The sequence below is a fragment of the Akebia trifoliata genome, chromosome 8 (assembly GCF_017979445.1).
Source record: "Akebia trifoliata isolate Shusen 1 chromosome 8, ASM1797944v1, whole genome shotgun sequence".
Taxonomy (NCBI): Eukaryota; Viridiplantae; Streptophyta; class Magnoliopsida; order Ranunculales; family Lardizabalaceae; genus Akebia; species Akebia trifoliata.
In genome coordinates this window covers 36430146-36455545 of record NC_141382.1, presented here as the reverse complement: position 1 = coordinate 36455545, position 25400 = coordinate 36430146, and the positions used below count along the sequence as shown (strand labels likewise).

Below are 25400 nucleotides of genomic sequence, written 5' to 3'. Positions count from 1 at the left end.
TTTTAATAAAATAATATTTTCTTTTATAACACCTTTACCATAAATAAAAAAATTGAATTAATTTTCTGATACATATCCAATACATCCCTTTCCATAACCAGTAACAGGACATAATGTACGTATGTGCAAGTAAGATACTTCAAATCATGATTTTACAATACATATGGTGTTTCGATTGAAGAGTAATATGGGCTTAGGGAGTTTCATGGGCTTGTTATAGGGTTGAAGGGTGCTGGAATTTTAGGGGTTTATGCACTGCAAACAAGGACCATTCTAGGGTTTGTCGCCTAATGACTACAATAAGACTGGATCTATAACATATTTGATTTTGGGGCTCAAAAGAGCTGTAAATTAGGCTAAAACTGGCCATATATCTCACTGATTTTGTGATAGAAATTGTCACATAAAAAGTTCTGCACAATGATTTTGGTAGTGGTTAAGGGATAATTGGAGTGAGCTCCATAGCCCTAGGAAATCAGATTTATGGCATTGCACCAAGATTTGGTGTTTCAGTTGATTGGAGTTACAGAAATTGTATTCTTGCACTATCAACTTCCTAATTTGAAATAGAAACTTCTAACTGTAGTGACTTACAAACCACATCACTACTTTTTAAACTAGACTAACATCGTTGAAAACTTGTTGATCACTCCAGCATAAAAATGCAGCCAAATTGCTGGCCAATTGGAAGAGTCACACTATCATAGAACACAAGAAGTTGTGGCCAAATAAAATAATTACAATATATTCTATCATATGAAGACTTTCATATGTATCTACTAGCAATCGCTCGTTTAGATTATTAGCACGGGATTGGATTAGAATAGTAATAATCTAACTCTAAGAAGGCAATCCTCGTAAAATTCCTTTTGATTTCCAAAAGTCTGAAAGGTCTCTCGCTTTCACCAAAAACATGAGAACGAAAGTGTCAAAATCGAGCAAAACATCTCGAGGAAAGAATGTCTTGCAAGCCTTCCTGGGCACCTGACCTCTCCAAATAGATCTACATCTCTAGGATAGGATTTTCCGGTGTAGCGCCCCACCTTCTTTCCCATCACTTGCCACTGAACTCTAGCGCATGGATTGACTCAAGAATAAATTCCAATTATCTTCTTTTCTCCATTGATGTTTCACTTCCTCACTGAGTCTATATTTACTTATAGTTATATATATGTATACACACGATTTAAAAATAGAAAGAACTAGTAAATTGAAGACTCTCAATTCTAGTGACTTACTAACCAAGCTAAGTACTTTTTAAAATAGCAGTTCAAAATAGAAACTTTGACCAAAGGCCTAAATTTTCTAGAAATATTTGTATTGCTCCATTTAAAGTAGAAACCTAATTACGATTGCTATTATTAAGCATAAGTGACCAAATATTGGATCTACAAAGATTTTTCAACCATCACTTGAACCCTCCAATTTGTGGTGTTCAACTAGCACAAATAACCCCTTTCCTTTGGTAAGGGGTGATGTCCTAAAAGCGCTATGGAAACCACATGAATGGGTTGCTAGATTACTCCCCAAACCCAAATTATGGGCTGGATGGATTGGACCTTAGAAGACTTAAAGTGAGATGCCCTTTTGGGCCTATTGTGGTAGATAGGTTGCCTCCCTAATGTGTTTTCCATGAACCCCCCACTAGTCAATTCTTCCTTTCTTCTTCCCTCTTCCCTATCTATGACCTGATCTCAACAAAAAACACTTATCGCTAATCATCCTACTTTTTAGATTGGGCTCGAATTCTCTATCTACTAGTTTATCCTCACACATTCTGTTGGTTTTATGCAGACTGAAAGATCTTTAATTTGTGGGGATACTGGTGCAATAGTGCATGAACCTCCAAAACGTTTTCAACCGTATAAAAGGTTAGTAATAATGTTGTTTCAAAGTACCTGTGTTTATTTGTAATAACACTTTCTTTGACTTGCTGGATCAATTCAGTGTTTTTTGTGTGTGTGTGTGTGTGTGTGTGTGTGTGTGTTTTATAGTAATCATTGTATATATTCCAGGCTAAAAATCCTTTGGCCCTTCTTTGGTTTGCATATGTTAGAACTTATTTTAGTTTTTGAGCTTCTTTCTGTTAACTGTGTCTGTTTTCTCAATTTCTATTAATTTTCAATTTGCTTCTTTATGTTTTAGCAAATAACAGTAGGTAAGAGCATGTGCCTTGATTTCATTTTTATTCTAATATTCGTTGGCATTTTACAAGAGGGTTTTTTTTTTTTTTTTTGTGGAGGGGTAGTGGGGAAAGACATCATGAACTTGGAAAGGGAATTTTGGGAGGAATCTTTCTTTGGTAGATGCTCCAATAATACATTTATCACTTTGATCCCCAAGCAAGGACCAGAAATGATTGGTGACTACAAGCCCATTAGTTTGGTGGCAAATGTCTACAAAATATTAGAGAAGACTTTGTCCTCTAGAATGACAAAGGTGGTGTTTTTTCTATTCTCTTGCCCAAGATGCTTTTGCAAAAGGTAAGAAAAATCTAGAAAGGCTGTTCATTGTTGATGAATGTATTGATTTTAGAATTCAAATGGGAGAGTCGATGCTTGTCAACAAAGTTGATAAGAAGAAAGCTTATGACAATGCCCATTGATATTTCCTGGATTACATTCTTGAAAGGATTTGGAGTCAAGTGGAGGTAGTGGATTTGGGTATCCATTTCCAATAGTTTCTTCCTCTAATTGGAGTTCTTGGGGTTCAGGCAAGGTGACCCCATTCTATTTCTCATTCTCTTCATCATGGTGGTGGAGGTGTGGAAGATAGTGTCAACAGCAATGGGTGGGGGCCCTTTTGGAAAGTTTGTGAATGGTTTTCCTCCAATCTTTTGCCTACAATTTGCATATGGTAACTACTTATCAAAACAAAAGAAAAAAAAAATTGCATATGGTACCTTATTCTTTTGGATGTTTCACATTCTTAATTTCTATATTTGAGGTACATTTTTCTGTGTTTTCATGTGGAATCTGGGTTACCATTCAAACTTGCTAGAGGGTCTTTGGGATGCGGAAGGGGGATGTTGAAGGTTTAGCTGCCAATTTAGGTTTTGGAGTCATTCATTCCCATCCACGCACCTTGAATTTCCTTTTGGGCTAGCTATCATCCAAAGCCACTTTGAGGCTTGATTATTGAAAGTTGTGGTAGAATCTTGCTTCTTGAAAGAATGGGTACTTATTTAAATTAGGGGAGATCATTCACATCAAAAGTACATTATCAAGCCTTTTGATTCACTAGTCTTTATTATTGATCCTTATGTTCTTGATGAATATGTTGGAGAAATTGATTATGGATTTTCTATGGAATGGCTTACGAGCTTATTTAAAGCATCAAGGAATAGTTTGGAGCCAATTCATGGTTTTAAAACTCGCTCAAGAACAACATGACTTAGGCGAGTCTTCTTGGTCTGGAAAGAACCAAAAATTTAAATCTTTGGGGTCGATATGCATCGGTGGTCATATTATAGTTAGGCAGTCACAATAAAGATCTTCTATACCTTTATTGTGACTATCCTAACTACAATATGACCACCGATACAATGTGATCACATCTACTTTTGCAGGATTAAAACTGAATGATTTTCTTGTCTTCGTTGAAGCCTAACATTCACCTTACTAAATTTATCAAGCCATGTTAATGGAGATTGCTTAAGGCGATATATTGCCTTCATTAAACAACTTACCTTAGCAAGTTGCCCTCGAGCAACACAACCCTTTGGTTGCTCCACATGGATTTCTTTAGGCCACCAATTAGAAAGGCATTCTTCACATCAAGCTGGTAAAGAGAGAAAGAAAGGTTAGAAGCAAGGGATACAATAACATGGAGTCATGGGTGGAGTTACCTTAGCATCTGGCTATTATTGGTACCACTCTTAAAGCAACTAACGTTACTTCCTCTTTTTGAGATCTACATACGTACTAATTATATTAATTATTTCTTACCTTGTTACTAGTTTTATAGATAATAGTCAATCATCTATTGTCCTAACATCTATCACCTTATCCTTGAGATGACTATCTGCTATTAAATCATACACATTGTGATTAGGTTTTGATGATGAGATGATACCCATGGGAGTTCATATATACTAATTGTAGAAATTTGTATATAAATAGGCCCCTGATTACATGCCTTATTTATTAGCAATTAACTAATTTTCTTAACTCATCCATAAAATTATGAGATAGTCTTCTTTTTATTTCTTCTAAATACAAAAATATATTTGTTGGAGATAGCAGCCTCCTAGTAAAGTCTTGTTTTGGTTTTTATGAAAATGAACATGTTTTAGCATAATTAATGGAAATATGTCAAAAGTTAATTAATAGCATGTATGCATCTAGAAACTTCTTTCAAATAATGGAATTTATGTTTCATTTTCATGACATGTTTGTACATTTTATTACATCTTTGCCTGATTTTAGTCATTTTTATTTCAGTGGGAATGTTAAGTTTTCAATAGAAGAGCTATCTGAGATAAAAAGAGTTTCAACTGGCCATCTGCGTCTTCTCGGATTCAAGCCACTGAGTTGCTTGAAAGATTATCATAATTTGAGACCATCAACATTGGTTTTTCCTAGTGATGAGGTGGGTTTATCTCTGGTCTTTGGCAGAGTTTGAAATCATTTGGAAATAACTTGTGTTAATTTGATTACTCTTTACTTTGGTAACTTTTTTAAGAGCATGTTTTAGTCTTAGCATATTGATGCATGTTCTCAAAAAAAAAAAAAAAGGCATACCTTGATTTCCATAACCCACTAAAGTCATTAGTTCAACATTTCCTGATTATGAACATGCAGCGTCATATTTATTTTATCACTTTTGATGGCGCCAATACATTACTATTATGAATAGTTAGCCATGGTAAACAAAAAGAGATTGTTAGCCATGGTTGACAGGATACATAGATATGACCTATTTTACCATATGATCGCAACCATGAAAAAAAAACATAAAAAAGTTTGGTTTCCCCCCAATAGAGTAAGAGAAGGAGAGGAAATGTGAGGTGGTGATCGAGTGGAAAGAAGATATGTTAGGATTGCAGGGAGAAAAAGGTGACAAAGATTAGAGGTTTGCGAGTGGGCCTAATTTTTGAATGGGTTGCTATGATGCGGTAGTCACTCAAAAGCACGGTTCTAGATGTTGGGAAACATGTTGTGAAAAGTTAATGGAGCATTGTACAATTACAGAAATTATGCAAACATAATGGAAACATTTTATGATCTTTTAGGTATAATGATGGCACTTTTCGGTATTTTAACTAGTCTCTTGAGCGGTCAAGTATAGTGCAGGATGGACATAGGAAAAACTGAAAGATGCTGACTACCTTCATCAATAATATTTGAAGGATGAAGCTGACACTGCAATGGATCATTTCTGTATTGAAGTTGTTGCCATGGTTTAAAATCTCGTTTCGGTTTTTTGAAAAACCAAAACGATATTGAAACAAACACAAAACTAATACGAAATTCCCAAAACATTTGAAACATATAATATCTTAAGTTAAGGTTTTTAAAAAAGTCTTGCATAAAAGACTTTGGTCAAGGGGCATGTGATCAGTTCAAAGACACAGGGTATCTCAAATATTTACCAAAACATAAGGATTTTTATCTAAATAACCCAGTTTTTCATTGAAGACCAAGGTCACAGGCATGTAATCGTTTTTGGGAGTGTTTCATCTTGGCATGTTGAAAAGTCAGAATGTTTTGTGCGTAACAATTCTGAAACAGAACAACATTTTAAACCTTGGTTGTTGCTCACAAATCCTGGTCAAATACTGTGTGCTTTAGTTAATTTCAGTGGTGATTTGCTGCGTGTGAGGGTTTCATCACAAGTCGAACTCATGGTGCAAAATTTTGTATCGCCATGGATGTCTTGGTCATGTCGTCTATGTCCCATTGGTGACCGGAATGAGATATTAGAGAAATAACTCAGGCTTGTTTCTGGTGTGTCTCAGACTGTTTGCCACGTCTCAGTTTGTCTTATAGTGAATGAATTGGCATTATTAATCTATTTAGCAATCATAGTTCATAGTCATACGAGAAGTTTTTTTATTTTTATTAGTACTTTTATATTATATTTTCAATAGATAGATTAATGATGGTTATATTGATCAGGTCATTAAAGAAATCATGTGATTCGTATTATTTGTAATTTGCTTAATGGATGATAGAATAAAAGGTTTTCAGTCGATCACAAAGGCAAGGTAACTACGCTGGCTAACAATCTCTTTTTGTTGGTTGTCTAATGCAGGAAATTGTTGGAAGTACTTGCACTTTCATTGCTTTGCACAGATCAATGTTGCGGCTTAGGCGGTTAGTCTTTGAATAGCATATATGATTGACTTAATTATTGCGCCTTTTCTGTTTATATTACATTAATGTACTCAATCATGGACTTGTTTTCTGTCACAATTGACATTGGAAATCTTTTGACTAATGAAATTCTTTCTCATTATTTTGACTAATCTTTTGACAATGAAATTCATTGTGATTTTCTGATGAGTAAAAAATTATTTTCTTTCTCATTATGATACAAAATTATTGATTTGAATTTTCTATATAAAATAAGTTCTTAAGACCACCTTCTTTTGCAAGTTAATCGAAGTTTATCCTGACTAATAAAAAAAAAAGAGTTTATACTGTTAAAGACAGTACCTTAACTTTGAATTGTGAAATTGTACAACTTAATTTCCATATTCATTTTTCATCTTGTGCACATCTGAGGATTCTATGTACCTTTTGAGTAGCATTTTATATTTACTTTTTTTTTGTTAATGTTATTATTAGGTACTAAACTCATGAGGCTTCTTTTGTCATTGCAATTGTGATGTTTCTTTGACTAGATTTGAAATCCTTTGCAATTTATTAATGGTTAACTTTTGCAGTTGCATCTTTTTATTACCATTTATGGTTAAAGTGTGCTAATTATTAGCTCTTCTTAATTCTACATTGTTATTTTGATTTCCATTTTTTTCTTTCTATGGTGTTATGTACCTATATTATAGGAGTAGGGAGGTACATTAATAGAATAGGTCTTGCTACATAGTAGTATTATTAGTTAATTAGGATTTAGATAGGAATTTTATTAGATTTGGATTATGATAAAATCAGATTTGGATCATGATGAATTTAGAATAAAATCAGCTAGTTAGATTAGGTTATTTATCCATTTATCTAGAAATACCCCTTGTATTCTGATTTGAAAATCAACGAGATAGTTAATCAAAAGTTCTTTTGGGTTTAGGAGATTGACCATCTCAAATCGGTTGAGTTCCGATCCACCTTTATACATCTTGTTCATTTTTTATTCTTTCTTTGTGGTTTGATCATCACGATATGATCTATAGGATCGTATCATATGGGTACCTTGAGTACTGACTTACAGGAACTTTTCAGGTTTGCACTTGCATTTTTTGGAAGTTCAACCCATCCTCAAATGGTTGCCCTTGTTGCACAAGTAAGGTTTTGTTTCCTTGTTAATGATGTCATTTTTCTCTGCAAGTCAAATAGTTTGAGTGTCATCTATGCATTCTTTTGTTCTAGAAACACAATAAAATAAGCGAGCTGCTATTGGCACCCCAATTTCTTTAATTATTTATCACAGCCCAATTAAAGATTAAAACACACCATTCAAACATTACAACAGTTTTGCTCAAATCATTTTCTCAACATTATAACACTCGTTCAAACAATTTCATTAGTTGTTTACAATTATGATTAGGTTCCTATAAAGTCTTAAACCCAAAAAATAGAAATCTAGCAACAACAAAAAAATGAGAGTTTTTATTGGCACCCCAACTTTTACTTATTTTCTTTATTTTTAATTGGGGTGTAATAAATACAAGTTGGGTGCAAATATCAGCTCTCTAAAATAATGTGACTGATGTCACTTGTATCACAAGTATTTTTTTTTTTTTTTTTTTCAGATAAAAATGTATATTCCTGATTAATCTAACAGGATGAGATAACAAGTTCTAGTGGTCAAGTTGAGCCTCCTGGAATGCACATGATATACCTTCCATATTCTGATGACATTAGACACATTGAAGAGGTAAGAGAAATTTCTGTTTCGGGTAGAGTTGATTTAGTGTTTCAGCTGAGTTATGGATAAAAACTTTATGATATTATGCAGGTCCATATGGATGTTGATGCTGTGACACCTCGAGCAACAGATGATCAAATTCAGAAAGCCACTGCTGTAGTGAGACGTGTGGATTTGAAAGATTTCTCAATTTGCCAATTTTCAAATCCTGGTAAACTTCCGTTTTCTAATTGAAACCACATTTGACCTGTTTTTGGAGTGGAGGTTCACGGCCATACCTTCATTTTGTAACAATCACATATATAATCTGCTAGAGTGCTTGCATCGAACCTTAATAGTGGTCATTACCTATGTTACCATGTTTCGCTAATATAGTAGCAAACTGGTACAAATCAAACCAGTTCAAGATTCGGTTGGTAGTGGGTTTGTCAAAAACAGCAAACCTAACGAATTCCCTTATTTTGGTGGATTTTAGAGATGCCCATGGTTTGATCAATAATAGAGATAACCCTTATTTTAGAAATTTTAAGATTTGGTCTATATTTAAGATACCCCTTTGTTTTAAAATTATGATATGCCCCACTTGAGCCGAGTCTTTTTCTCTGTGATTAAAGTAAATGACTTAAATATCTGCTCCAAACCGGATTTGTTCGAGAGTGGCAACCAAGAACCGTGAACCAACAAACCAGGAACATAGGTCATAACAATAATTTCCTTGAATAATTATTTACTGAACTGTATAGAAGGGTTGTTTTGTGATTAATGTATCCCTTCCAATACCACTGCTTAAGGTCAATGTGCTCTATTAGACATGATAATGGACTCATTGATAGCTGCCTCTTATCCTGAGCTATCAGTTTATATGCCCTAGCTCAATTGTAAATCTAATTTTTTGATAAATAAAAACCTAAAATGCATATATATATAAATTGTATTTTTTGGAAACTCAAATTATTATTTTAATTAGCCCTAATTAGGCTTTAAACATTACAAAGTCTTAGATAAGGGAAAAAGACTAAAAAGGACATAGACTAGAACCTTAATAACAACTTACTTATTTAACACTCCTCTTCAAGTTGGTGCATGGATATCAAAAATACCCAACTTGGACAAGACACCTTCAAAGGCAATTTTGCCAACACCTTTAGTAAGGATATCAGCGAGTTGCTGAGATGTAGGTACAAAAGGAGTGCAAATCTGTCCAGAAACAATCTTTTCTCTAATAAAATGACGATCAACTTCGATATGTTTCGTTTTGTCATGCTGACCCGGATTTGCTGCTATGTTAATAGCTGATTTATTATCGCAATAAAGTAAGAACGGGATTGGCATAGGAAGACAAATCTGCTAGTAAAATCTTGAGCCACAACAACTCACACATTCCAAGTGCCATAGCTCTGTATTCTGACTCAGCACTCGATCGAGAAACCACATCATGTTTCTTACTGCGCTAGGTTACCAAGTTGCCACCAACTTTAGTACAATACCTAGAAGTAGAACGTCTATCAGTCACTGAACTAGCATAATTTGCATCTGTCTATGTTTCAATACGAAGATGTCCATGATTACTAAATAAAATACCTCGACCAAGACATCCCTTAAGATATCTAAGAATACGATAGATTGCACTAAGATGAGATGTTCGGGGCGAGTGCATAAACTAACTTACAACGCTAACTGCATAGGTAATGTCTGGGCGAGTCATAGACAAGTAGATCAATTTCCCCACAAGTCGCTGATACTGCCCAATATCTGACACACTCCCCTTCAGAATCAGCCAACCTGTGATTCTACTCAATAAGAGTATCAGCGGGACGAGAACCAAGCTGACCTGAATCACTGAGTAGACCAAGGATATACTTTCGCTAAGAAATAAATATACTGGACTGGGACCGCGCAACCTCAATACCCAAAAAATAGCGAAGATGCCCAAGGTCCTTAATCTCAAACTGACGACCTAAGTAAGTCTTTACCTTAGAAATACCATCAGCATCATCTATAGTAAGAACAATATCATCAACATAAACAATCAGAGTAACAGTTTTACCTTGGCAATGACGTAAGAAAAGTGTGTGATCAACAGAACTCTGATGGAAGCCAAACTGATGCATAGTCTTAGTAAAGCGCTCAGACCATGCGCGAGGAGATTGTTTCAAATCATAGAGAGAACGTCGAAGATGACAGACATGTGTAGGAGAAGCAGATGTAAGAAACCCAGGAGGTTGGACCATATACACCTCTTCCTGAAGATCACCGTTGAGAAACGCATTCTTAACATCTAACTGATAGAGAGGCCAGCCTCGGATAGCAGCAACAGAAAGAAGAACGCGAATGGTGGTCATCTTGGCAACTGAAGCAAATGTCTCCTGATAATCAATCTCATAAGTTTGAGCATAACCCTTGGCCACCAGATGGGCCTTATAACGAGTAATAGAACCATCCGGATTATGCTTATGGGTGAAGACCCAACGACAATCCACAGCTTTCCTTCCAGGGGAAAGAGGAACAAGTACCCAAGTCTGAGTCTTTTCAAGAGCATTCAATTCATCAATCATAGCTGCACGCCACTCAGGTTAGGTAATAGCATCTGCAACAGTAGTAGGAATAGAAACAGCGGAAACAGAAGCAAGAAAACTCCGATAGGAGGGTGAGAAAGCAGAATCAGAGATATAATGAGAAATTGGATAAGTACAAGTGCGCTTACCCTTACGAGTGGCAATAGGATGATCATCACAGGGGACAGACGGATGCAGAGCTGGAGGCGATGAGGCGAGCTGGTCTAGCATAGGAATGATGGTAGTATCGCGTGGACGCCGAGTGTAAACTTGCAGTAGAGGAGGTGACGAACTAACAGGGGATGAAGGAGTAGGAACAGGCATGGGAAGAGGAAATAAGGAAGGGAACGGATCAGCAGAGGAATCTAGGGGAAACCACTCAGATTGAATACCAACAGACCCATTGTAATACGGGGTATGCTTAAAGAAGGAAACATCCCGAGAAATGAAACGTCGTCGAGAAGGAGGGTGGTAATAACGGTATCCTTTCTGAGTAGAGGAATAACAAAAAAAAAATACATTTTATGGTCTTAGGGTCAAGTTTAGTACGATGTTGATAACGAATTTGAACAAAACAAACGCACCCAAACACACGTGGAAGAAGGGGGAAAAGGGGACGATCCGGATAGAGTTGAGAAAGGGGGGTGGCAAACTGAAAAACTCGAGAGGGGGTTCGATTAATAAAGTAGACAGCAGTAAGTACTGCATCAGCCCAATAGAATTGGGGTACATTCATGCCAATAGAGAGGGCGCGAGCTAGCTCTAGAATATGGCTATTTTTACGCTCAGATCGACCATTCTGTTGAGGGGTCTTAACATTTGATGCTCAATGCCAGACTCTAAACAAAGTTTTAAAACCTCACTATAGGTATATTCACTACCATGATTAGAACGAAAGGTTTTGATGGTACGACCAAATTGGGTATGAACCATAACAAGAAATTGCTTGAAAATCCCATAAACTTCACTCTTGTGTTTCGTAAGATAAACCTAAGTGGTACGACTATGGTCATCGATGAGCAAGACAAAATAGCGAAAACCAAGGGTTGATGTGATAGGGGAAGGACCTCACACATTAGAATGAATTAGGTCAAACATAGTAGGTGCAGTAGTGTTCATACTAATAGGATAAGAAGAACGCACATGTTTAGCTAATTGGCAAGTTTCACAAGAAAAGTCAAGTAAATTGTTATTATTAAATAAAGTAGGGAACATGTATTTCAAATATCCAAAAGAAATATGGCCTAAGCGTAAATGCCAACGCATTACAAAAGCCTTATTACAACTATTACTATTACTAAGCTGAGAGGCAGAATGGGTGCTAGATGAACTGGGTATGTCCAAGAGATACAAGCCATTCATTTCACGTCCAGTGTCAATCATCCTCTTCGACCCCAGATCCTGAAAGACACAATGAGAGGGATAAAAAATTGCACTACAATTCAAATTTTTGATAAGGCTACTAACAGAGATAAGGTTAGTAGTAAGTTGAGGAACATGCAGTGTATTAGTCAAGGATAAAGAAGATGTAACAGGTAAATGACCTTGACCAGCTATAAAAGACAACGAACCATCAACTAGGCTAACCTTACGATGATCAGAACAAGTACTATAGGTTTTAAATAGGGAAGACATACCATTCATGTTATCTAAGGCACCAGAATCAGTGATCCATGATGAGGAGGTGGTGGAAATACTGTGTGCAGATGTTAAGGTACTTGAATGAGCAAATGTAGAGACCGGCTGAGATGAAATCTCCATCTGATTGAAAATTTTCCTGAACTTGTCAAGGTCGGTTTGGGAAAGAGATACCGTATCTGAGGAGGTGGTAGTAGCTGCAGGGGGTGCTAGATCAGTAGTTAGCAGAGAAACTATGAGCTGAAGATCGTTGAGACTGTTGACGTTGTTGATTAGGATGACCATGAAGTACATAACAATGAGCCTTCACGTGACCCAACTTTCCACAATGATCACACTTATGTCGCGGACGAGTAGACAGAGACCCATTAGGAGGCTGTGGAAAAGGTATGCGAGCAAGCATAGCTGAATGGTCTCCTAAAGAATTAGGTAAAACAGCTGTGCGACGACTTTCATCAGCCAAAACATAAGAATATGCAATCTGTAGGGACAGAAAATGATCCATACCCAATAAATGAACCTTCGCATACTCAAACTCATCCCGGAACCCGGCTAAGAACTGAAAAACTCGATTCTTATTCAGAATCGACGCATATAATGCGTCATCAGTAGAGTCCTTCCAAGCATAGAAGGAGGAGTAGAAGGTCAATTCTTCCCATCTAACACGCAGCTGTGATATATAGGAGGTGACTGAAGAGTCACCTTGCGAAAAGCGGGAGATCTCACGCTCCAAGTTAAAAATCCTAATATTGTTTTGACGTTGTGAATAGATGTTTTTTGCAGAATCCCATATCTGTTTTGCGGTAGTGGAGAACATGAAACCAACTGCAATGTGTGGTTGCATAAATGTAACTAGCCAACAACGGACCATAGAGTACCGGCTGTTTTTCCGCCCCTGTGAGGTACCCAATTTTCCCTTTTCCACCAATAAACATTTCAATCGATCGGGCCCAAAGAAGGTAATTACCATCTAATTTCACGGTGGTAGTTTGGATACTTGGAAAATCGGTCGAATGAGAGGGAAGACCTCCTGATCCAGCACTAGCATCGATGATCGAGGACAGTTCAAATTAGAGAGAAGAAGATTAACATTGATTAATTAGCCCTAATTAGGCTATATAGGAATTACATAAGATAACTTAAATAAATGAAAAAGACTAAACTATCCCTACTGACTTATTTAACACTCCCCCTCAAGTTGGTGCGTGGATATCAACAATGCCCAACTTGGACAAGACATCTTCAAAGGAGGTTTTACTAACACCTTTAGTAAAAACATCAGCAAGTTGTTGAGAGGTAGGAACAAAGGGAGTACAAATCTGTCCAGAAACTATCTTTTCTCTAATGAAATGACGATCAACTTCTATGTGCTTCGTTCTATCATGCTGAACCGGATTTGCAGCTATGTTAATAGCTGATTTATTATCGCAATATAGTAAGAAGGGGACTGGCACAGGAAGACATAAATCAGCTAGTAAGATTTTGAGCCACAACAACTCGCATACTCCAAGTGCCATAGCTCTGTATTCTGACTCAGCACTCGACCGAGAAACCACATCCTGCTTCTTACTACGCCAAGTTACCAAGTTACCACCAACTTTAGTACAATACCCCGAAGTAGACCTTCTATCAGTCACTGAACCAGCATAATCTGCATCTGTCCATGCCTCAATGCGAAGATGACCATGATTGTTAAACAAGATACCTCGACCAGGACATCCCTTAAGGTATCTAAGAATACGATAAACCGCAGCAAGATGAGATGTTCGAGGCGAGTGCATAAACTGACTTACAACACTAACAGCATAGGCAATGTCAGGGCGAGTCATAGACAAGTAGATCAACTTTCCCACAAGACGCTGATATTGGCCAATATCTGACACACACTCCCCCTCAGAATCAGCCAACCTGTGATTCTGCTCAATAGGAGTATCAGCTGGACGAGATCCAAGCTGACCAGAGGCACTGAGTAAATCAAGAACATACTTACGCTGAGAAATAAATATACCAGACTGGGACCGGGCAACCTCAATACCCAGAAAATAACGAAGATGTCCAAGGTCTTTAATCTCAAATTGACGTCCTAAGTAAGTTTTGACCTCGAGAATGCCATCGTCATCATCTCCAGTAATGACAATATCATCCACATACACAATCAAAGCAACAGTCTTGCCGTGGGAGTGACGCAAGAACAAGGTGTGATCAGCAGAACTCTGATGAAATCCAAACTGATGCATGGCCTTAGTGAAACGCTCAGACCAGGCACGAGGAGACTGCTTCAGTCCATAAAGAGACCGGCGAAGACGACAAACATAGGTAGGCGAAGCAGAAGTAAGAAACCCAGGAGGTTGAACCATATAGACTTCTTCCTGAAGATCACCATTGAGAAAAGCATTCTTGACATCTAACTGAAAGAGAGGCCATCCTTTGATAGCGGCAACAGAAAGGAGAACGCGAATGGTGGTCATCTTGGCAACTGGAGCAAAAGTTTCTTGATAATCAAGCCCAAAAGTCTGAGCATAACCCTTGGCTACTAGACGGGCCTTATAACGAGCAATGGAACCATCCGGATTATGCTTAAGCGTGAATACCCAGCGACATCCCACAGCTTTCCTGCCAGGCGGAAGAGGAACTAGTTCCCAAGTTTGAGTCTTGTCAAGAGCAGTCAACTCATCAATCATAGCTGCGCGCCACTCAGGATGGGCAATAGCATCTGCAACAGTAGTAGGAAGAGAAACAGCGGAAACAGAAGCAAGAAAACTCCGATAGGAGGGTGAAAGTGCTGAATCAGATATATAATTAGAAATAGGATAAGTACAAGTGCGCTTACCCTTACGAGTAGCAATAGGACGATCATCACAGGGAACAGACGGAGGCGGAGCTGGAGGCGAGGAGGCGAGCGGGTCGGACATAGGAGTGATGGTAGTATCACGTGGACGTCGAGAGTAAACCTGCAATGGAGGAAGGGAAGAACTGACCGGGAGTGGAGAAGGAGAAACAGGCATGGGAAGGGGCAATAAAGAAGGAAAGGGATCATCAGGTGAATCTAAAGGAAACCACTCAGATTGAATGCCAACAGACCCACTATAATAAGGAGTATGCTCAAAAAAGGAAACATCTCGAGAAATAAAACGTCGTCGAGAAGGAGGATGGTAACAACGGTATCCTTTCTGGGTAGAGGAATAACCTAGAAAGATACATTTTACGGCCTTAGGGTCAAGTTTAGTTCGATTTCGATCAAGAATTTGAACAAAACAGACACACCCAAAAACACGTGGAGGAAGTGGAAACACGGGACGATCTGGAGAGAGCTTAGAGAGGGGTGCGACAAACTGAAGAACACTGGATGGGGTCCGATTAATAAGGTAAATAGCAGTAAGAACTGCATCAGCCCAATAGGATTGGGGCACGTTCATGCCAATCGAAATGGCACGGGCTAACTCTAAAATATGGCGATTTTTTCGTTCTGATCGACCATTCTACTGAGGGGTCTGAACATTAGACATTTGATGCTCAATGCCAGACTCTAAACAAAGTTTCAAGACCTCACTATAGGTGTACTCAGTACCATGATCAGAACGGAAGGTCTTGATGGTACGACCAAATTGGGTATGAACCATAGCAAGAAATTGCTTGAAGATCCCATAAACCTCGTTTTTGTGTTTCATAAGATAAACCCAAGTGGTACGACTGTAGTCATCGATGAACAAGACAAAATAACGAAAACCAAGAGTGGATATGACAGGTGAAGGACCCCACACATCAGAATGAATTAAGTCAAACATAGCAGGTGTAGTAGGATGCATACTAATAGGATAAGAAGAACGCACATGTTTAGCTAATTGACAAGTTTCACAAGAAAAATCAAGCAAAATGTTATTATTAAATAAATTAGGGAACATGTGTTTCAAGTATCCAAAAGAAATATGTCCTAAACGTAAATGCCAACGCATTACAAGAGCCTTATTAGACTGACTACTACTACTATTACTAAGCTGAAGAGCAGAATAGGTGCTAGGTGAATCGGGAACGTCCAAGAGATACAATCCATTCACTTCATGTCCAGTGCCAATCGTCCTCTTCGACTCCAGATCCTGAAAGACACAATGAGAGGAATAAAACGTTATACTGCAGTTCAAATTTTTTGTAAGACTACTAACGGAGACAAGGTTAGTAGTGAGTTGAGGAACATGTAATGTGTTAGTTAATGATAAAGAGGATGTAACAGGTACAAGACCTTTACCAGCTATGGGAGACAAAGAACCATCAGCAAGGCGAACCTTGCGATGACCAGAGCAAACACTATAGGTGTTAAATAGAGAGGACGTACCGGTCATGTTATCGGAGGCACCAGAATCAATGATCCATGGTGAGGAAGTGGTGGAAACACTGTGTGCAGATGCAAAGGTACCTGAGTGAGCGAAGGTAGAAACCGGCTGAGATGAAGTCTCTATCTGATTGAAGAATTTCCTGAACTTGTCAAGTTCGGCTTGGGATAGAGATACCGAATCCGAAGAGGAGGTAGGAGCTGAAGGAGGTGCTAAGTCAGTCGTCTGCTGAGAAACGGCATGAGCTGAAGAGCGTTGAGACTGTTGACGATTCTGATTAGGACGACCATGAAGTGCATAGCAGCGAGCCTTCACATGACCCAATTTTCCACAATGATCACACTTATGTCGCTGACGGGTAGGCAGAGACCCACTGGAGGGTTGTAGAGGTAGAGAAGGTAGGCGAGCAACCATAGCGGAGTGATCTCCTGAAGAAAGAGGTAGGACAGCTGCGCGACGACTCTCATCAGCCAAGACATACGAATACGCAGTCTGTAGGGACGGAAAAGGATCCATTCCCAATAAATGAACTCTCGCATACTCAAACTCATCACGGAGACCAGCCAGAAACTGAAAAACCCGATTCTTATCCAAAATTGACGCATACAATGTCTCATCAAGAGGGTCCTTCCAAGCATAGGACGAGGAATAGAAGGTCAACTCCTCCCACCGAGCACGCAACTGTGATATATAGGTGGTAACTGAAGAATCACCTTGCGAAAGACGAGAAATCTCACGCTCTAAGTTAAAAATCCGAACGTTATTTTGACGTTGCGAGTAAATGCTCTTAGCCGAATCCCATATCTGTTTTGCTGTAGAGGAGAACATAAAACCAGCTGCAATGTGTGGTTGCATAGATGTAACCAGCCACGATCGGACCATTGAATCATTAGCAAACCAATGGGAGTAGGACATATCGGTCGATGCAGGTTGTTTATCAGCTCCCGTGAGGTAGCCGATCTTTCCTTTGCCACCAATGAACATTTCAACCGATCGTGCCCAAAGAAGATAATTAGGACCATTTAATTTCACGGTGGTAATCTGAATGCCTGGAAAGTCGGTCGAGTGAGAAGGAAGACCACTTGAGTCATTATTAATACCAGTAACTGAGGAAGATGACGTCTCAGAGGCCATATTAAATATGTATATAAAAAAAAAAATCTCCGTATTTTTGGTTTGAAGGGAGTTCAAAGAGAACAAGGAAAAGCTCTTAACAGCACTTTTGCTGTTAGTACAGGCTCCAAACAGCCTCTATGCTAATTGTAGCCCTCGAACCAGATCCAAACGATGAACCCGGCTTTTGTTATGGTCGCAAACAGTCAAACTACGCTCTGTAGTGACTAAAGATCTATAACTGCACCTTTGCAGTGATCGTATGCCTCAACTCAGCCTTCTGTTATGGTCGCTAGTCGTCAAACTGCCCTCTGCAGTTATCCGAAGTACCAAATAGCTTCCTGCTATGATCGCAGACACCAGAACAGCAACTTGCTGTATCGCAGACGCCAGAACAGTCTCTGCCGATGTTCAAAAACACAAAACCAGGTCACCTGCTGTGATCGCACAACTCATACAGCAACTACGATGATCGCACACTACCAAATCACTACCTTGAGTGTCGTAGGGCTTAGATACAGCCATTGCTGTGAGAATAGGTTGATCGCAGGCTTCGGTTAGATGATACAGCCTGATCGCAGGCTTCGATTAGACAAAACAGCCTGATCGCATGATGCAATCAGGGTTTGGAATGAAAGAGAATTTTTTTTTTTTTTTTTTTTTTTTTAAGAGATTCGATGGAGGCAGAGAACTTGGCTCTGATACCAAGTTCAAATTAGAGAGAAGAAGATTAACATTGATTAATTAGCCCTAATTAGGCTATATAGGAATTACATAAAATAACTTAAATAAATGAAAAAGACTAAACTATCCCTACTGACTTATTTAACAAGGACGAAGACATTTCGGAGGCCATAAAAAAAAATGTGTTTTTGGTTTGAAGGGAGGTCAAATAAAAAATTTGGTGGCTGTTCTAACCCTCAAACAAATAAAAAAAACAGTCTAAAGTAATCGTAACCTTCAAACAAAGGGTTTTCTGTGATCACAGTCACTCAATTGCACCTCTGCAGTGATGATAGACTTCTAACTGCACCTCTACAGTGATCACAACCACTCAACTGCACCTCTGCAATGATCATAGGCGTCAAATCAAAGTTCTGTTATGATCGCAAGCTTCACAACTGTATCTTAACAGTGATCACAGGTCCAAACATCTTTTTGTTAGAGTCGCAAGGTATCATAACAGCAGTCTGGAGTAATCGTTGGCCTAAAAACAACCTACCAACATCACCTGCTGTGTCATAAGTCTTCTGCTATGGTTGCAGAGAGCCTAACAGCAATCTGCTGTAATCGTGGGCTTCAAAATAGCTTAACAACAGCAGTTGTTGTGTCGTTAGGCTCTGTATAGATGTTGTTTAGTTGATCTTCAGCAACCAGCACTAAGAAACATCATGTTACTGTTATTGCCAATCACTAACAGCAGTATTGCTGAGAGAAAAAGAAAACAGCCTGATCGCAGGCTCCAAACTGGTCTCAATCCCCTATCGCATGATGCGATTAGGGTGTAAATGAAAGAGAACCCCCATAGGGGTGATTGGTATTGAAGACGAGATGTGAAGGTGATTTTAGGAAGAGGTAGTTGAAATTGTTTGTAGCAGACGAAGGAGGATGGTGATGGAGATCGAGAGAACCAGCTCTGATACCAAATTGTATTTTTTGGAAACTCAAAATATTATTTTAATTAGCCCTAATTAGGCTTTAAACATTACACAGTCTTAGATAAGGGAAAAAGACTAAAAAGGACATAGACTAGAACCTTAATAACAACTGACTTATTTAACAATATATATACATAGGGAAGCGTTTGGAGGCCCTAAAGAGAGCCAAACATTTTTCAAAATAGGGGTTAAAAGTTTCAGAATGCGCTGATTTTTTTATGAGGATGATCTCTACGGTGAAGAGACCATCCTCACCAAAAATTAACCAATTCCGAAACTTCTAACCCTAGTTTATAAGTTGAAGAATCGTGAACTGTCCAATTTTTGTAAACCACTTTTGATGGGGTTAGAAGTTTTGGAATTGACTGATTTTTGGTGAGGATGATCCCTCATCATAGAGATCATCCTCTCACAAATTCGGCCCATTCCGAAACTTCTAACCCATACATTGAAACAATGTTTGGCTCTCTTTAGGGCCTCTAAACGCCACCCACATATATATGTATGTATTGTTAGTTTTAATGATGAATTTTTGTAAGTTTAGAAATAAAACCGTGTGGAAAAAATAAAGAGAAGGGAGGAAGGAAAAAAAGTTGGAATGAGGAAAGGAAAAAAGACTATTTCTGTTCTTACCAATGCCATACATTATATAAGGTTACATAGAAATTTACACTTCTGTACATGTATATCAAACTTTCCCAGCTTGGGTAAGCTTGCTAAAAGTTTTTCTTAAACAGTGGTTGAGTTAGGGATTAACAATATGATTGGAAGGGAATCATCAGTAGTGGGGATCTCCTTGGTGCTTAGGGGAAGATTTGAAAGTACTCAAATCCTTGAAATATTTTGTTCCAAGCCGAACGGAGCCTTCAATATTATTTTAGAACCTCTTTCACCATTTTTCTAATACAAATTGGACATTTCATACAATAATCATCCCCGTCATCATCAAAGCCTTATCCTAAAAATATGGGGTTGACAGAACTATGATTCCTGCAACTAAATTAAATTTCCATTCCTCCATCTGTTAATATCCACAAAGACTGCTTTTCCCTTTTCAAAGTCAACATCTTCTTGGGACTTCTTTTTTCAGACCTCTCTTAATGCAGGCATCCAATACCCAACCAGAATCTCTCCTGGAACAATATTACAATCTGTACATGTTTACACTCCTTAACTGGAGCCTCAGATTCCCAATACTGTAAACTATGTCCCCCTGAAACAGTGGCAACAAGGCATAAGAGGAGAAAGCCCCAAGGAAATCCTATAAGATGCCTTGGGTTATTATTTTAATAGACAAATCTCAAGCAAGTTATCATTTTCCAACATCCTTCCTCCAATTCTTGTGTACTTGAGCTGTAGTGGACGAAGTAAGGGATGGGACTAGTTCAAAAGAGAACCAAGCATCTTTAATACCAGTAGTCCAAAAGCTGAGTCAAAAAGGGAAGTTGGATCAGAAATATATCCGCAAAGAACAGGGTTTTATTCTGGTGAAATGAGTGGTAATGCGGGGTTGGTATTGCATGTCTAGCCACCGTTAGATGGGTTTCACCCTTCATGGGTTATACCATTTAAATAATGGGGACACATTACTCTAATTAGGGATTTGGCTTGTTCAAGAAACCCGTTGCCAACTCTAATCACAGACGTACCTTGCTAGCAAAAGTAAATAGCACAAACTATAAGTGCAACATTATGAGAACTGAATATGGACTGATAGTCCACCATTATACACAGTAATTGATCTGATCTACCGAAATGTTTGGTGTTGGTCGATCCTTTTTTACCAGAAGTGGCAGGAAGCAGCTCTATGTTGGGAGCAGGAGTGTCATAAAATAAAATCGTAGAAATTAGACTATTTTATAACTAGAAGTGGGAGCCGGAACAACATATTGGGCAGAATATTCTTGCCACTAGGGTATTTAAAAACATGAGTAGACCTTACCCTTGTAGATTTTGGATGGTTGCCCATATGTTTTATTCTGTGTACTCTTGACCAATCTAAACATGACATATTCACTTCCAATAAACCAATTCCTTGAATATGCAACATCCACATTGTTTTAGGCATTTTTGACACTAATTTATCTTTATACATTGCACAACTTCTCTGTCCTCAATTTATGAATTTACTATGGCTTTTTAATATTTGAATTTTCAAATTTATGTGGCCACAGACAAATACCAATTTGAATGACAATAGTTTCATATCTTCTTGAATAATTTTCCCTGAATGAAAAAGGTTTAAATGGAATTTACATCATAACTCCCTTAAGTTCTATTGATTTCTAGCTTTGTAGTTTTCATGATATAAATTGTTTTCATGTTTCACACACAAGCCTCTTGCAGGCTTGCAGAGACACTATGCAATATTACAGGCCTTAGCTCTTGACGAAGATGAGATGCCAGAACTTAAAGATGAAACTCTACCTGATGAACAAGGCATGTCTAGGTAATCACAAACTATGTGCATCTGTGCTTCTATATCCAGCATTTATGGCTTCCAGATTCTGAAAATTTTACAAAGTTTCTTCTCTTCATTTCCATCTTGATAAAGATCCTGAAAATAAAGTTCACTTATTCGGTGTGATTGATTGAGCGTGAAAATTGTCAGGAAAATGTTCTATTGCCCATTTTCATTGGAATATCATTTTCCTAAATATATATATATAACAGGAAAATATTTGACCCAACCTCTTAAGGATAATGGTTTTCTCATCAAGGTTGGATTGTCCTAATGTTATTCTTTCACAACCCTTCCCCCGGGCTTCTTGCCCGACCAACACTGCACCCCCAAACCTAACAACCTCTTCATGACACTTTCCTCAGTGCAATCAAACACCAGCACACATTTTCTGAGGAAATTGATTCTCTTAAGACCATTTTTCCTGGAAAGCAATTTCTTGAAAAAATGTTCTCTGTAATCATATCCACCTCTATATAAATTTGAAAGAAATTATCTATTTAAAGTGTGATCACTGCAGGAAAGGGATTGTTAATGCACTGGAGGAATTTAAGATCTCTGTCTATGGGGAAAATTATGACCAGGAGGAAGCTGACTTTGTTGATGCAAAGTCAGCAACTGAGGCCTCCAGAAAGCGAAAGGCTGAGACTGCAGCTATGGCCTCTTCACATTATGAATGGGCTGAACTTGCTGACAATGGAAAGGTGACAACAAATTTTTGTTTTTTAAATTCTGTCTCAACATGGTTTCAAGAACTGGTTTTGGGATCAGATTTGCATCCATCAAGTTGGTTTGATTCAACTGTGTCAATCCTTGTCAAATTTATATTTCAAATAATAATTGGTTTTTTCTATTATAAACTTGTTAATAGATGGTACAATCACAAAATCTCATTTTATATCAATTATAAACATTTAAATTCTCTTGAAAGCGTTTATATGTGAAGCGAAAAAAAAAAAAACATTGAAACTGATCTAAAGACTTAATCGAGGTTTCAAAAAGTTGAACCTCAAAATTGGATGTTGGTGTGTGTGTGTGTGTGTGTGTTTGTTTGTGGCGGGTGGGGTGGTTTCAAAGTGCAAATGCCCAGAGTCAAATTGGATCTGTCCTATTTTTGAAACCATGTTCTAAATCCTCATGTGTTTGTGTAACTTAATAGTTCAAAGTTGGATCTGTTTTCTGCAGTTGAAGAATTTAGGTGTGATGGAGCTGAAGTACTATCTGACAGCACACAACCTCCCTGTTACTGGGAAGAAGGAATCTTTGATCAGCAGGATTTTAGCTCACTTGGGGAAATAATTTGTTGCTTAATAATTGAAGTTCGTTTAGAAGATTTTTTTTTATCAGATAAGTAATGAACACTTCTTTTTAACTGTTAAAAATTTAATGTTGTAGAAGAAGAAGATGATCAAGTGTTGCATTCCTAGCGGAATTGATACGTGTTAATTATGGTGGTTGTCAAAATGATTTTCTCTATAAATATATACAAGCAGCAAAAATATCCATAATCATCATCAAAGCCTAATACATATATATAAAAGGGGACAATGTTGGAAGATAAAATTTGTCTTATATGACTTAAACTGAGTTGATTTTTTGTGAGAATGGTCTTTATGGTGAGGATATCATCCTTCCAAAAAATCAGCCCAATCGAATCTTATATATAGGACAAATTTTGTCCCTCTAAGATTGTCTGTCAAGTGCTCCCATATATAATATATATGTGGCTAGTATTTGGTGGACAATGTTCTAGACAGTTTTGTCTTATGTGGCTAAAACGTTTTGAAATGGGCTGATTTTTTTTAAAGTCATCTTTATGGTGTGTAGATCGTTCTCACAAAAAGTCAGTCCATTTCAAAACTTCATAACCCAAACTCACTTTGTTACATCTGTATGGGGAAAATTTTGTGGGATCCATTTTGTTGTCTTTCTTCTTCACACCCTTCTATATTCGATGTATTTCTTCTTTCACCTCTTTAACTCACTTGGTTGTTTTTCATCTCTTCCCCTCTTAACCTCAATATTTTTAATATCCCTCGAACTTTTCTTTTCCCCTTCACCCTCTCTAATTTCACTTCTTTTCTTCTTTTTACTCACTTTATTATTTTTCATTTGTTACCCTTTTAAGATTTTTTTTATTATTATTTTAGTAACACCCCCTTCAACTTTATTTTAACCCCAAAAAAGATGTGTCGTAGACAAGCAAACTTTAGTCTAGCTAATAAAATACAACTGTAGGACTCATACAAACGTATATCTAATATATGCCGCATCTTGAGGATATGAAGTCTAAGATTTTCCAACCGAGTTTAAGATTTGAGATTTACACTTCACTAAACTGTTGCATTTTATTACAAAACTGCCTTAGAATGCTGACAACTCCAAAGAACCTTTATGAAATTTGTTACCCACCAAACCTTATTTTATAAAATTTGCTACCCAGCAAACGTCTAAAGTTAAAATTAATGCAATTAATTTGTTACTTGACATAGTGGATCCTAATCACATCTATTTGTGACATCCAAAAACATCATCTGCTGCCACATGGTTATAAAGGAAAAAATTCTAAGAACTTTCAAAAAAAATACTTTAAAAAAAAAAAAAAACGATTAATTTTAACTGTTAAATTTTAGTTTAAATTTTGGGAATTCGGTAGCCATCCATTTTCATCACCTTCGATTATGCTCAAGGGGGATGGGTGTTGGATTGCCAATTTGATAATCTATGTGGACCCAATGAACCTTAATAAGATTTAAAATCTTAATAAGTTAGTCATGCTTGCCTAATTCATAAAGAAACAAACTTGACAAGGTAAGGAGTTTACCTAATTAAATTGAAGGAAAATACGAATGGTGAATTACCATTTCGTGAGCTGAAAATGAGTTATTTATGATTCTGGTTAATTGTTCATTTTAATTATAAAAACGTGAATGATCACATATTCATTAAAAAATAATTTGTTATTGTTCACGTTTTGATCATTAAAATGAACAGTGAGCCAGAATTGTAAATTCGTCAAAAGTTTATCGCTTTTTTATATATATCCAAAAAAAAAAGTCCATTTCATTCTCTTTCTATCCCTCTCTCATACGTGAGACCTCACGCTAAATTAGGATTTGTAATGTTCGAAGAGTGTGCTTTAATGCTGGTATTGGCACCCCAATTAAAAACAAAGAAATTATGGGAATGGTTGCTAATAAGTAAAAGTTTGTTTAGAGCAATGTAATTGATCCCTAAAAATCCAAATTTGTTATTTATAATGGTTTGGATCTTTGATTTTATGGAAAGTTTTTGTCCACCTAAGTTGTTATATCTATGTTATTGTAATTGAAATATTAGGGAAAATGTTTATGATCTACTCATTTGGTTCAAGAAACTAATGTAAAGATATTAAGGTATGTGTTCTATTGGTCACTTGGTAGATAAATCATCTCCATTAATTTACAGAGACTCGAAATTACAGATTTTTCACTTTTTTTCACATTCATTATAATTGTTAATTATTTTCTCAGAAATTAGTGGATAACTGAAGTTACACACTTAGGTGATGGTAGCAACAATCGTCTTTGGGTTTTTCTCTTTTATCTAAAACATGGGTAAT

General features: G+C 37.3%; 1 protein-coding gene across 1 annotated transcript in view; it reads left to right on the top strand.

The window, feature by feature from the left end:
* Window positions 1-23231, top strand: part of KU70 (ATP-dependent DNA helicase 2 subunit Ku70-like protein) — a 43345-nt gene extending 20114 nt beyond the window's left edge. Inside the window, exons 11-19 of the mRNA XM_086451628.1 lie at window positions 1795-1871; window positions 4443-4590; window positions 6256-6317; window positions 7401-7461; window positions 7963-8055; window positions 8137-8257; window positions 21685-21787; window positions 22320-22503; window positions 22985-23231. Of these exons, the coding sequence (XP_086307754.1) occupies window positions 1795-1871; window positions 4443-4590; window positions 6256-6317; window positions 7401-7461; window positions 7963-8055; window positions 8137-8257; window positions 21685-21787; window positions 22320-22503; window positions 22985-23098 (963 nt within the window). The 3' untranslated portion in view covers window positions 23099-23231. The remainder of the gene's footprint in view (window positions 1-1794; window positions 1872-4442; window positions 4591-6255; window positions 6318-7400; window positions 7462-7962; window positions 8056-8136; window positions 8258-21684; window positions 21788-22319; window positions 22504-22984) is intronic.
* Window positions 23232-25400: the final 2169 nt, after the last annotated feature.